Source organism: Akebia trifoliata, chromosome 11 (genome assembly GCF_017979445.1).
Source record: "Akebia trifoliata isolate Shusen 1 chromosome 11, ASM1797944v1, whole genome shotgun sequence".
Lineage (NCBI taxonomy): Eukaryota > Viridiplantae > Streptophyta > Magnoliopsida > Ranunculales > Lardizabalaceae > Akebia > Akebia trifoliata.
Window position 1 is genome coordinate 13301903 of NC_141385.1, and position 15307 is coordinate 13317209.

A 15307-nucleotide genomic window follows, 5' to 3' on the forward strand; every position below is an offset into this window, starting at 1 on the left:
GCTATGCTTTGAATAGCAATTTGTCAAAAAAAATAATTTAGAAAATTTTTATAATATAAAAGCCACTATAGCAAATTATGAGATGATAAAACCAATGTCAAATATAGCATTGGTTTAGCAAATGTTATATTTGAAAGACCATTTGAAACCTGTGTTGGAACGCACTTATGAGGGGTGGTTTCAAAATTTGGAATTGCCAGAGGTGCCCTAAAGATTGTTGAGATGACCAATATCACACCTCATGAAGTCGAGGTCTTGAGTTCAAATCACCCATTAGGGGTCACTTGGAGATTTATCCCAGAAATTACCTGGTGCGTGTGGGGGAACTGTACATGCCCAAGGATTAATCAGGTGCTTAAGAAGCCTGGCTATCTCAGTTTAAAAAAACAGAAGCAGAAACTTTGGTGCTCCAAGACTGTTGGGGAAAGGGACTACCCATGCCCCAAGGATTAGTCGGTTGCTAAGTTGCCTGGATGCCTCGGTTCAAAAAGAAAAAGGAAAAAACTGATATTTGTAAAAAGAAAGAGTCTCTTGCTCCACACTTCTTTAGGCCATATAGCATCCTGTAAAAAATTGGTCAAGTAGCATAGCATTTGACTAAAATTAATCCGGCCTTCCATGTTTCATGCCTGGTGAAGAAATTGAGTTCCAGTTTGCAATGTGTTAGTCACCCATTTTTGCTGCCAAATACCTTCCCAAATCCATTGACTGTGTACGGTTAAGATTAACTCGCACAATAATCAGGACTCAACCCATTCACAATAATCAAGTTTGGATTCAGTAATTATCTGATAGGTACAGTTTTGTAAAGATTCAGAAAAAAAAAAAAGAAAGGAAAAGAAAAGGAGAATTAAACCAAATCATAAAATAGGTGTTTTGTGGAGCCGGGGTTTCGAGGAATGTAGAGGTGGAGGTTAAGACCGCAAAAATAGAAGACTGATGAATTAACCTTGTTCACCATTTTTTTTTTTTTCAAGTTTAGGTAAATGCACATGCTGAAGACACCACTAGGGAACTTTTTCTAAAAATGTAGGAAAAAAATAGTATCTTGAATTCAATATTGAGGACAAGGTTGATTGATCCCAAGGGGGGAGGCATTTACTGGTCCAATAGTTTATCATAGCTAAGTTAGATCAAATTATGAGACTTTGAAACTTAAATAATGCAATTACTTGAACATAACATGCATCCATGCCATTCCCATGCTACATAGCTCATTAGAAGCCACACATATTACTAAATTGAATCACTAATCTTCAAAGTTGCTACACTGAAATCAGAGTTTTGCATATTAATTACTTAATATGGCACATGTTTAGTGGGTCCCAATACAGAATTTCATCTGTTTATCTCTTCAATTGAAGCAAATGAGTGATGTTTCTGAGACAAGTAGCAGCATTCAAAGTTATTTTCACATATATAGTGTGATTGTTTTTTATATTGTTTTCATTAATACATCTAAGCTTCAATTTCACTAATTAAAAACTTAATTCCATGTTACATTGATAAACAACTAACCAAATCATAGGAATCTGAAGAGAGATCTTTCAAAGCCTTATCCATACCCAGGAAGCAGAGGAGGGGAAACTTTACCAACTAATTGAATTTTTTGATTGTTGTAGCTTTACATTATATGAACTTTCCATCTCCTCCTGCAACAACATTCATCAACTGCTTCAGAAATCTAGACGACAATAATGATAAATAAATAAAATTCAAATTTAAAATCCATCACCAATCCTGAATGCTAATGGTCATGAGCAGATTCAATTTTAAAATTTCGTCATCCACATGACCACACCCATGGCTGAAACAAGAGAGAAACACTTTATAGGTGTGTACCCATTTGGTGGTGCCCCTTTGTCACACCAAAACATTGTATTTCCCTGTGTTTCAAGTTATGACAATGGTCTGCAGTTAGTTTACTAACAATTGCATTTTGCCTTCTTATTTGTTTCACCATTAGTTTCAACAAGGTCTTTTATCATCAAATGCAGAATTTTATTGGGAAGACCGATAATAAAGAAGCGTTTTTTGCGGGAAAATTATACATTTGAGCCTATGATCCTAAACCATCATTAATGCAACCAACATCAACCAATCTGTCAGTTGAGATTTGTTCCCTATGAATTAAGTTCTATATCATTTTTATTTTTTTTTGTAATTTTTTGTAATTTAAGGCCACTTTGGCAATTGCAAGCAAGTCATTCATATAATTATTTTTATGTATGTTATCGCACAACATGGTTTTAAAACTCGTCCGAGACTGAGACATATCGCCTGAGTTAACTCAGTATCAGGCATGGACGAGATCGACGGATGTGATATTTTGAGATGGCGGAATATCACGAGATAAAAGAGACGTTTCGGACGAGATATATCAAAATCTCATCCCAGACAAATGAGTTTTGTAGGTCTTCATACTTGAAACCCTATGATTTCACCCCCAATTCGATTTTTGTTCATCTTCTCGACCAAGTGAACCAGAAAAACAAGGGTTTGGGGGAAAACTCCATCTTCTTCATCTAATTCAAGATGAAATCGAAAAGGATTTGCTTCATCTTCCTCCAAATCTCCTTCCTTCCTCTTGAGATTCTTTTTTTCTCTCTATGTTTTTTTTTCCCTTTCTTTTTAATATTATGTGTGATGTGTGTTCTAACTTCTAATGGTCAAGAGATGAAAAATGTGTTTTATTTTAATGGATTTGAACTTTGAAGATCATGAGTGAAATAGATGGATTTGTGAGATGGGTTGGGGTTTAGTGCATTTTTAAAAAAACCATGATTTTAAGTGTTGATTGAATTGTGATTTAATTTTATAATTGAAAAGAGCATTTTTAGTTGAAAAATTGATTTTGCTAGGAAATAAGATTTTTCCATTTTCTTCCTTCCTCTTGAGATTCTTTCCTTCTCTCTATGTTTTTTTTTACCTTTCTTTTTAATCTATGTGTGATGTGTGTTCTAATGGTTAAGAGATGAAAAATGTATTTTATTTTAATGGATTTGAACTTTGAAGATGATTGGTGAAGTAGATGATTTGTGAGATGAGTTGGGGTTTAGCGTATTTTTTTAAAACCATGATTTGAAGTGTGATTGAATTGTGGTTTAATTTTATAATTGGAAATAACATTTTTAGTTGAGAAATTGATTTTGCTAGGAAATAAGATTTTTCAATAATAATGGATAAACCTTATTTGAAAAATGATTTTCCCAAATAAAGTATCATTATAGTAAATAATGTGTTGGAAATTTTAATTTTTTTAATGTGTATGGCATCATGCCATTGATTCTTTAACAATATTATTTTCCATTGGTTGGTCGTCGGACCTCAATGATCCTCATTTATCAATTATTTTCTTCTGTCGTGTGTGTCCCATTGATCAATTCTTTAGCAACTTGGAATAATTGGATTAAAATGTAGAGACAATGTTAGTTTGACCCACCCTTCATAAATGCATTGATTCTTATATTGGTTAATTTATTAATTATACAACATATTTGATCTATATATTTATTTACAAATTATAGGATGCCTAGGGAAGAAGACATTGATTGGTAGCATGACACTCCATTTGAGGGGAATGAAAGGAAAGTAAAATGCAATTATTGCGATAAAGTAATGAGTGGGGACAATATACGCCTTAAAGAACATTTGTCATCTAAAATAGGAGAAGTGGTGGCTTGTTCAAAATGTCCCCGGGAGACTCGATTATTGATAGGCAAATGATAACGAAATCGAAATTAAAAACAATGAAAAAAAGACCAAAAGAAGCATTGACTACAAGATTACATGAAATGTCTAGAGGTAGGGATGAGTTGATGATAGTATATCTATAGACGATTCAGATGATGAGTTGCTTGATTCTACAGAAAGAAAAGAAAATGCTCAAATGAGAATGGCATTTGATATGAATTGACGATCTTTACAAAAAGACAAGCATCGAAAAAGGCATTCAATTTCAGAGATCCCTACCAATTCTAAAGGTGGGGGTGGAGGAATTGGCACTTCATCTGAGACAATGAAAAAAAATGGAAGATTATTCCTAACCTTCAATGTTAGGGATGGTCATGAATTGCGATAGGCAGAGAGAGAATTTAAAAATGTTGAATAAAGATTGAGACGAGCAGAAAAAGATGTACATGATGTTTCTAATAGAGGATTGATCCTTGTATAAGTCGAAAGAAGCCACATAGAAAAAATTGAAAGAATCATGGAATGAGAAAAAATTATTGAATAAGGTTGGCTGGACAATTACAAAGATTTTTTCTCTTCAATTCAGTTCCATTTCATGCAAACAAAAGTCCATATTTTCAAGCTATGGTAGATTCTATTGCATAGGCAGGGAATGGCATCAAGGGTCTTAGACCATATGAGATTGGAGGAAAATATTTAGATATGGAGGTAGATGAATTAAAAGATTATATCGGATCCCTTAAGAAGAAATGATCAATCTATGGTTGTACTATGATGTGTGATGGGTGGATATAAAAAAATAGGATGGCCATCATCAACTTCATGGTATATTGTGATAGGAATATGATATTTCATAAATCAATCAATACAATTGAAATTACTAAGACATCGAATTACTTGCTTGGATTGATGGAGTAGTAGCTGAAATCGATGAAAGAAATGTTGTTCAGATTGTGACTGATAGCAAAACATCATATCGGGTTGTAAGTTTGGGACTAATATTAAGGCAACCCCATTTGTATTGGACACCGTGTGTCGAACATACCATCGACCTAATTTTGTAGGACATGGGAAAATTGTCGTTATTTACTCGTAGTATTTTAAAAGGTCGACAAATAACATGATTCATATACAATAGTAACAAACTCGTGAGATTGATGAAAACATTTACTAAGGGGCATAAATTGTTAAGTCCTAGAATCATACAGTTTGCTACACAATACATTGCTCTTCAAAGTCTTATTTGACATCAATCAGCTTTGCAGACCATGTTTGCCTCTGATGAATGATTGCAATTAGAACTTATGAGGGATAGGAAAAAGAGAGAATTAGCAAATGAGGTTTCAGATTTGATCATGCAACATGAATTCTGGGAGAGGGCGGAAAAAATCTATAAGGTCATGGAACCTTTGGTTATACTTTTAAAAATTGTTCACCAAGATAAAAAAACCTACATTGACTGTGATTTATGTGGGAATGGGAAGAGCCAAACAATCAATAATAGACTCGAGAAGACGTCGTTGCCCGTATATCCAATTGATTGAAAAAAGCTGGTCAACTCATCTTAAATCAAATATTCATATAGTGGGTAATAATTATGTGTTTTTAATATAGTTTAAATGTTAATATTTAATTAATATTATGATATTAAAAAAATTGATATTGGTATTAAATGCAGTATACTATTTAAATCCTCAGTTTCAGTATGATAACTTCTTAACGAAAAGTAATGAACTTTTTCAAGCAACGAAAATGATTATTAAAAGTTGGAACCAAATATGATTAACCAAGGGAAGACAATAGATCAGGTATCTATACATACTATTGTCAAATAATTCAAAGTTATTTTGAAAATTTTGTATTTATAATTTAATTATGATGTATAAACTTTTTTTTTTTTTTTTTTTATTGTTTTTGAATCATTCTTTGCATTTTAAATAAGTTAAGTTGTTTATTGACACAATAGGGGGAGTTCGGTGATGCTCCAACAATGAACATTTGCAAAACTTCTTTACCAGTAAAAATAATATGTAAGTAAAAATAATAATAATAAATACAATAACCAATACTAAAGTATTTAACATTTTTCTTTTCTTATTATTAGCTGATTGGTGGTATAATTATGGTCATGATGCACCCGACCTCAGAAAATAGCGATTAAAGTCTTGAGTCAGACTTGTTAGTCTTCAGGCTGTGAAAGAAATTGGAGTACCTTTACTCCAATCCACACTTGTTCTCGTAATAGGCTCAAATAAAAAAAGTTAGGGAACTTGGTGTTTGCACAGTATAACATGAGATTACGAGCTAGTAATATCATGGATTGTAAATCAGAAGATGGTTATTACAATTCTGTTGATATAAATTCCATATTTGAGCATGATAACGTATTAGACCAGTGGTTGAGAAAGATAGAAGATCTTTTGATAGATGAAAATGACTTATTTTGATTGGATAGGGAGATTGATACCCAGCCCGAGAGAGATACGAGCAAATCTCTATCACCGAATGGTGGCAATGGTGACGATGAAGGTGGTGGAGAGACTGAGCAAAATAGATCATGGGATGCTAATGAACTTGATAACGTGATCATGACACAAGATACTGACCATGGTGCTAGGCCATTCGAGAAGAGATGAGAAAGATTGGTCAGATTAACAAAATTTTGTAGTGATGATGATGATAAAACTCAAACTCAATATTATGGTGGTGGTGATAGAAGTTATGATCATTATGGGTACCCTCAAAAGACACGTATAAACAAGAATGACACATCCAACAATTATGGTGTTGAGTTTTGACATGGTGGTTCTTATTATGGTTATGACCAACCTACTGGTGTGTATGGGTATGGGCGTTCTAATTCATATAATGGACAAACAAGCTCAAGTTATGAATAAAGAAAGCATAGTCAAATTAACACAAGTGACACCACAGCTAACGTGTTTACTTCTTTTTTCTTCCCTATAAACTAACAATCTCATTCGCACTACGAGGAGCGAGAACAATACGTTGATTTAAAGTTACTTTTATAATTGCCAATAGTCAATTCTATATCTCTAAGATGTAAATGTGATTTTTACTTATTAATTTCCTACTTTTTATCAAATATATCTAATTAATCATTTTTTGATTTACTTTTTTGTTCAAAATAACTTTTGTAGGTGAGTGGGTCACATGCTTTATTGGACATCGATGTAAATTTCAACTTATGTCATTGTAATGCTTCGCTTCTATGATTTCTACTTTTACAATTGTCTTTCTTAGTCAATGTTTGCCTTGGATTCGAATTAGGATAAACTCAAACTGAGTGTTATATTAATATTTGATTTGTTTTTGCTTATATGAACCTACTCGTTATCATGCATTTGCATTTTATCGAATTGCAATTAGTGATTTGATTGATTGCTAACAACTCAATGTTTCCTTATGTTTATGTGCAACTTTGGAATGGTTCATTTGAAAGTTCGGTAGTGCATGTGTGATATTTTGAGAAAACTCTAATGGATCAATGTTCTAACATAAATTATTCGATGGTAGTGCTTTGATTTTTCTGACGATAAGTTTGGTGCTCTTTATATGTTGTATTTGGAAAACAGGATTGGTGCACTTGTGAAATGAAAATGAAACACATGTACAAATGTAAGTATTTTATTTATTTATTTTGATAGATATATAATTATTATTTTTTTTTAAAAAGTTTTATACTTTTTTTTGCTTCATTTTTTTATTAAGAATCATTTCTGAATTTTTTCAGATTTTTTAAATGGTCAAAAACCATTGTCTCAATGCTGAACGAGACGACTGAGTTGGCATGGACGAGATGAGACGTGAAACCGAGTTTTAAAACCATGTCGTAGGAACGCAGCAGAGGTGAGGATATTGAGATGGATGATTGGCGACACTACAATAGAATCAGAAATGAGCACATCCAAGGGAGTGTCAGAATAGCAAAAGTAAAGTATAAAAGATGTCACTTGAAGCACTAAAACACGGATTTGAAAACAGGTTTTAACTTTTAACCAATGATTAACAACAAAATAAAATCATGAGGCCGACCCAGTACTTCACAAGATGAAGGCGATTTTCTATTTTGATAAGCCGTGTATAGTTTGAAGGATCATATAAGTTGAAGGTTCTAGAAGAGCTTGAGGAAGACCCAAAAAAAAACGAAGATTGAGGTAGTGAGGATCGAACATACCCTGAATTAACAAAATAGATGGCTAGCAAATTGAGGAACAGGATTTGTTTAGTCCAAGCCAAATTTTTGGGTAAGGCTTTAAAACATGTACAGTTTCATAAAGATTATTATAACTGATTGAACCTAAAGAAAATGAAGTGGCGCTGAAATACCTTGCAAGATTTCAACAACGGCTGCAAGAATGATGACCTGAAAAACCTGACTGATTTGCCAAGTGATGTTCTATCCAAATCTGCCATCAGAAAAGTAGAAGACAAACTATATGATTTCAAAGCAAAAAAACTCATAAATCAGCACACCGATATACTGTCTTCCCATCAAGATGCATTAGAGGGTTCATAACCAAAACCACAACTTCAAAAAAAAAGGGAAGACAAAAGACAACAAAAATGCAAATTTTCCATCAACATACCATTCTCAAGATCTGCTCTCAAACCACCCATGTTTAGTTCTTCTAAAAGCTGCACATTTAATGATACCATAAGTAGGAAATCTCAAGGAATATAATTATAATATCACAACTTAATCAAAATCTGCATTACTTAAATACTGCAGTAGATGGTATTTGATGCAACGATAGGCTTTCTTGCCAAGTGTCCAGAATTCAAAAACCAAAGACAACTAAAGCCACTACAGTCATAAAGGGAAAAAAGGTAACAATATCAAATTCCATAAGAAATAACAGAGAAGTCGGCTTCCAAAAGATATAATTTTTTGTTGAAATGTCTGATTAAAAGCCATAGATGCATGGGAAAGATCTTTCCAAGCTCTACAATGGCTATCTCACTCCAAATTTTGACATTTTGGGCAGTTAGCTAGTGGGGTCAATGACGTTATTTTGATCTAGTTTGGTGTTATAATTGGGTTGTCTTAGATGAGTGGTCGAGATTTGTTACATACCCCTTAAGCAATATAGTTAAAGCTTGGCAAGGCGAGGAACTCGTCTAACCAAGATCTCTAACACCTAGATCAACCACTAGCTAAGCACTAATCACCAAGCATTCAATTATACATTGAAGCATTAGATGTTAAGACTTTGGCAAGGGATTGCATACCTACTTAATTTTGTGAGCCTACTACAAACAAGTAAAAAACTTAAAAAATTACGTATAAATAGCTCTGAATAGATTACTTTCAACCATTTTCTTTATTCACATCAACCTTAAGATATAAATAGCTCAAACAAATTATTTCCAACTAATTTCTCCTATCTCATTTTTCTTTATAAAGGTGGAATCGTATATGTGACAAAGAAAACAAATTATTGTTCTTTATTTTGAAATTATAGAATAATAATCCTTTAAAAAAATCTAGAATTTGGACTAAGACTCCACATTTCTTAATCCTCAAAATATCAACAAACTAAGAATAGAGATAAATTGAAAACTAACTACCAAATAGAAACCCCTATTTGAGTTTCGATTAGGAAACATGCAAATCAAACATCTAGAACTACCTCAGCATGGAAATAAAAACTTGTTGGAAATGATAGAAAATACAGTAATTCCACAATTATCTTGTCCTCTATTTGTAACTAGGGATGTCAATGGGTACCCATTGAACCGAAACCAAACCGGAACTGGAACTAAATAGCCCGATTCCGGATCCTTTTTTATTGGAACTGATTAGAGTCGGGTCTAAAATGAAACCGAATTGATAGGAACACAAACCGTTAGGTTCTATCCAATGGGTACCTGGAACCGATTTATCTTTTCATTTATTTTCATACAATAGATGATTTAAGGTATTTTTTATTTAAAAAATAAATGCATGTTATATAAAATTCTTCAATTCTTCATATAAATTATCGATTGAAACTTAAAATCAGCCACTCTTCTAAAAAATTATTACTTTTAATAAAGACAAATTTTTATTTTTGAAAAAAATAATTAATTTGTATCTTAAGTATTACAAATTCTAATTAAGTTAACAATTTTGTTGATAATATGTTAATTTTTTGAAAGGAATTTTTTTTACAATGATTTGAAATACTTTTTTTGTCATTCGATTCTTGAGAACTGAAACTGATGGGTACCCGTGATTTTTGGCGGTTCTGGTTCCATTTATTTTGGAACAGGACCCAAAACCGACAAGAACCGAAACTGAACTAATATAATGGTTATGATTCTAAGTTCCTTAGGAACCGAACTGGAACCGACTCATTGACACCCCTATTTGTAACTTAGCACAACTTGCACAAATCATGTTGGATGGGTAATCCTAGTCTTTTGGAAAAACAATTATAACCTCTCTGTTGTAATTTTTTTCTTCTTTGATTGGTTTATGTGTGGAGAGGGATTTTTATCCAAAGTTTGTGGTATTACTCATTGTTAGGGATAAAGATTAGCCTCTCTAATCTTATCCAATTCTGTAACCAGAATCACAGATTTGAAATCTTATCTATCTTATTCTATTACCAAATCACCATCAATGTTATATCCAGTTAGATCATCACATACACTGCAGTATTTTATAATAAATATACTTTGAATCTCACTCAACAAGGTGTGAAGAGAATTTGTTTATTCTCAACCTATTGTAAGACTGTAACATGGTATCAAGAGCATAAACGATCTACTTCATCTTCCTTGCCTTTCTTTTCAGATCCATGCCATTTTCATTTCTTTCTTTCTTTCTTTTCTGTTTTTACCAAATCCACTATGGCAGAATCATCTTCATCCACCAACACCATTGTTTCCACTGCTTCACTCTCCATGCCTAACCCATCAAATCTATCTCAATTTCTGCCCAGCAAACTAACATGTACAAATTTTCTCCTATGGAAATTTGACAATTGCTGCCACTTTTGAGAGGCTATGACCTCCTCAGGTGTGTCGATGGCAAAACTCCATGCCCCCTTCTGTTTCTCCCAACCACTCCCGCCAAACTTCAACCATTATTCTTGCTTATACTCTCTGGCAGCGCCAAGATCAACTCTTATTGAGCTGGCTCATCTCCTCTTTGTCCGTAGATATCCATGCACAGGTTGTCGACCTATCTACTTCTCATGAAGTTGGGACAGCTCTTGAAGGTGCCTACGCCTCCTATTCGCGAGCTCGGATTATTCAACTCTGCATGGTATTGTAAACCTTGAAGAAAGGCAATGATTCGATTCAAAAATATTTTCTTCGTACAAAAACATTGGCCTATCAACTTGTCGTTGCAGCACGGCAAATCATGGATGATGATCTTACTCTCTATATTTAGGAGGACTCCATTCAGAATATGGACCATTTCACACGTCAATCTCAACACATGTTGAGGCTGTGTCGATTATTGAACTCCTTGGCTTTCTACTCACAGCGGAGACTCGTATTGCACAAGATGTGCTATCTGAAATTACTCTACTTATTGATGCACACATTGCACAAAAATCTAATGTCAACAACAGTGTTGGAATTTTAAAGGATGAATTTGAAAACTCTTTATTCTCTGGGTAATAACCCTTGAGTATAAACCCAACCCACTTTTTCTTTTGCTTTTTTTTTTACTTTATACTTTTTGCTTTTTGGAGTTGTAGTTTTGTTGTTCTTCTTGTTAGTTTAGTCCCATATCGACTAGAAGAGAGTTGAAATGTAACTCTTATAGTCAGGTATTCTTTGAAGCTAATAGAGGTAGTCACGCGCTAACGTGGGGGGCCAAGAGGGAAACTCAAGGTTCTAATGGGTTTCAATTGGAATTTGGATCCAACCTCCTAAATCTCTTAGCGTGTGTGCACTGGCGTCACACATCCTGCACGTTTAACACACACACACGCCAGATCTAGCTCGAGTTTGGGTCTTGATTGTTTTAGGTTTTTACACAAGTTTTGTTTTAAAATTTCTAACCGAATTTTTAAATTATTTTATTCTCTATTGGTATTTGTTTGTTGTGTCCATTCGTCTTCCCTGTCCATGTCTGTTCTAAACCAATAAAACAGAGACATGAACAAAGAGTTTTATGACTATTTGAAAAATTACCTTTCTTCTATTTAAATCATTTGTTTAGTTGGTTTTACTTACAAAAACTCTCACTTCAAATTCTTTCTTTTGTTCTCTGTTTAATCGACATATTACAGTATAATATTATTGCATTGAGAGAGCACTCAATTAATCAAATTCCCTATAACATTTCAAATTGAAGTATCCCCCTAGAGCGTGGGTTGTTATATCTTGGAGAGCGAACACCTACAAAATTGTGGTATCATAGTAGGGGCGAAATTCCCTTTAAGATAGTGCTTAGTGCGTGTCTTAACCATTAATTATAGATAAGTATTATTTTATTACATTCAGTTACGAAATCAGAATTTATCCCAATCTTCTTCGTTCACTTTCCTTAAAAAGTTTAATACCTTGTTTCTAACAATCTAAAGAGAATTTACTAAATTACTAATTTCTATGGAAATGGAGACAGTCTTTAATTCCGTGCACAGTGAAAAACCTCAAAAATTCGATGGCAAGAATTTCAAATTCTGGCCAACAGAAAATGTTGTTTTATCTAACAACATTACATTTGGCTCATGTTATCACCCAAGAACCAGTTTCTTTAGATGATAATGAGGATCAAACCGAAAGAGACAAAAATCAAAAATGGGAACATTCTAATTTCATGTGCCGGAATTATATTCTAAATGGATTAAGTAATGTTCTTTATAAGATTTACTCCTCCATTGAATCTACCAAGATCTTATGGGAAAGTCTTGAAAAGAAACACTATAGAAAATGCTGGCATGAAGAAATTTGTTGTTGGGCGTTTTGTAGATTTTAAAATAGTAGATTCTAAGTCTGTAGTATAATAGACCGAAAAGCTCCAAATCTTTATCCGTGAGATTCATGCAAAAGGCAAGAATATAAGTGAAGGATTCCAAGTTGATCGATAATTGAAAAATTACCACCATCTTGGAGACTTCAAAAATAATTTGAAACATAAAAGATAGGAAATGGGGCTCAAGGATCTAGTAATGAGGCTTAGAATAGAGGAAGATAACCGAAAGAATGAGAACCTTCCAAATTCACTAGAAAGTTCAAACTTGGATTCTAGAAAAAGAATGGAAAGAAGAACTTGCATGATCCAAAAGCCAATATCCAGAAGATCAAAGGGAATTGCTATTACTGCAATAAACCTGGAAATCGTGTCAAGGACTATCACAAGAGAAAAAGCCAACAATACCATCAGAAACAAGAACAAGTCAATGTGATTGAAACTCATAACCTATCAACAATTGTTTCAAAAGTGAATCTGGTAGGAAATACCAATGAATGGTGGTTGGATACGGGAACCACCAAACATATATGCTTCGAGACACGTTTTCCTCCTTCAACAATGTTAGAGATGAAAAGTAGTTCATGGGGAACTCATCAACATTTGTTGTGATCGAAAAGGGAAAAATGAATATGAAATTCACATCTGTCAAGGTTCTAACTTTGAATGAAGTGCTTCACATTCCAGGTATTCGAAGAAACCTAGTTTCAGGTCGTTTTTTAAGTAAGAGAGATTTCAAAATGGTGTTTGAGTCTGACAAATGTGTAATCACTAAGAGTGGAATGTTCGTGGGCAAGGGTTATCTATGTGATGGGTTGTTCAAATGTCATTTATAAATTTATTAATTATAATATTTCTTCTGCTTATGTTCTTGAATGTTTTAATATATGGCATGCACTAACGGAGGATCTTTATATGAATTGTATGCTGAAGTACCACCCCATGAGTGGATATAGAGGAAAAAAAGCCGATATCGCACACCACTAGCTAGCTACTACGCAAACAGAGGAGCTTAGGATAGAGGGACTGGACTGGAATGAAACTTCAATCTCTAGCCTTGACGGAACTACACGACACCCCCATAACAACTTGACCCGCTTTAGATTAGGCCACGTTAACAATAGATCAATGATTAAAATAATAAATAGTGGTATTATTCCTAAAATGCAATTTGACACATCTAGAAACTGTGAAATCTGTGTTAAATCAAAGTTTGTTAAAAATATTGAACTATCTACAAAAATTTTAAAATTGATTCATTATGATCTATGTGCTCTAAAGTATATTCAATTTAGAGACGATAAAAAATATTTTATAACTTTTATCGACGATTGCACCATATTTTGTATGATTTATCTTCAAAATAGTAAAGATGAAGCATTGAAAATATTTTAAATTCACAAATCGGAAGTTGAAAATCAACTTGAAAAGAAAATTAAAATTTTAAGATCTGACAGAGGAGGAGAGTGTGAATCTAATCCTCTAATTGTTTTTTTGTCAAGAAAATGAAATTATTCAACAAAAAACTGCTCCTTATTCTCCCCATCAGAATGGTATAGCAGAAAGAAAAAATAGAACTTTAAAAGACATGGTTAATTCATTACTTATAAGTTCTAGTGTATCCCAAAATTTGTGGGCAAAAACCCTTTTAACATCTTGTTATATTTTAAACAAAATACATTTGAAAAATTCTGATAAATCACCTTATGAACCTTGGAAAAGTAGAACATCTACTTTTAAATACATGAAAATGTGGGGTGTTTAGCCAAAGTGGTTGTCCCCTTGCCTAAAAGAGCCAAATTAGGTCCTAAAACTACAGATTTCAATTTCACCACTCCGAAGCTTCTCACGAACAAAATAACAGTCCACCTTGATATACTTCGTCCACTCGTGAAACACCGGATTGGAAGCTATATGCATGACTGTCGGGTTATCACATAAAAGACTCATAAGTGTCTCTATTGTGAAACCAATCTCTTAGAAAAAATATCTCAACCAAATAAGTTTACAAGAAGTATGAGACATGGTTCTATATCCAGCTTCTGCACTTGATCTGGCCAACACTATTTGCTTCTTACTTTTCCATGATACAAGATTACCTCTAATGAAGGTACAATAACCTGTGGTAGACCTCTTATCTAAGGGAGAACCAATCCAATCTGCATCTGTATATCCCTCAATTCGAGTATGACCATTAGGTTTGTACAACAAACCACGCCCTAGAAATCCCTTTAGGTACCTCATAATATGTTGTACAACTACCCAGTGTGACATCCTAGGTGCTTCCATAAATTGACTCACAATGCTAACAACATGTGAGAAGTCTGGTCTTGTGATGGTGAGGTAATTCAATTTTCCAACTAACCTCCTATATTTGTTGGGATCATCAAATAAATCTCCATGTTCAACTTCTGGTCTATAGGGGTACTCATTGGTTTGGACCAAAGTAACCCCATCTCTTCTAACAAATATAACACATACTTCTTCTAAGAGACTAATACCACGACTTGAACGAACCACCTCAATTTTCCCAAATCTTTTGTATGAAATTGTTGTTGAAGATAAGACTTCAACCTCTGTATCCCATCAACATCACTACCAATCAAAACAATGTCATCAACATAGACTATCAACAACAGACAATCATTTTTAATTTTCTGATGGAAACTTGAATGA

General features: G+C 33.5%; 1 protein-coding gene and 1 long non-coding RNA gene across 4 annotated transcripts in view; one reads left to right on the plus strand and one right to left on the minus strand.

Moving 5' to 3' along the window:
• Nucleotides 1-1394: 1394 nt before the first annotated feature.
• POLA3 (DNA primase POLA3) overlaps nucleotides 1395-15307 on the minus strand; it is a 35947-nt gene continuing 22034 nt past the window's right edge. The window contains exons 15-17 of one of the 3 annotated variants that reach the window (XM_086458557.1): nucleotides 8304-8352; nucleotides 8044-8123; nucleotides 1395-1652 (exon numbers count right to left, since the gene is read on the minus strand). In XM_086458557.1, the coding sequence (XP_086314683.1) occupies nucleotides 1590-1652; nucleotides 8044-8123; nucleotides 8304-8352 (192 nt within the window). In that variant the 3' untranslated portion in view covers nucleotides 1395-1589. Of the gene's footprint in view, nucleotides 1653-8043; nucleotides 8124-8303; nucleotides 8353-15307 lie in introns of those variants that run through there. The other 2 variants (XR_015182837.1, XM_086458556.1) reach the window with 2 other exon arrangements.
• On the plus strand, nucleotides 7290-8024 carry LOC147390989 (uncharacterized). Its single transcript, XR_015182838.1, has 2 exons — nucleotides 7290-7332; nucleotides 7448-8024. It is a non-coding gene; the product is annotated as an uncharacterized LOC147390989 (long non-coding RNA).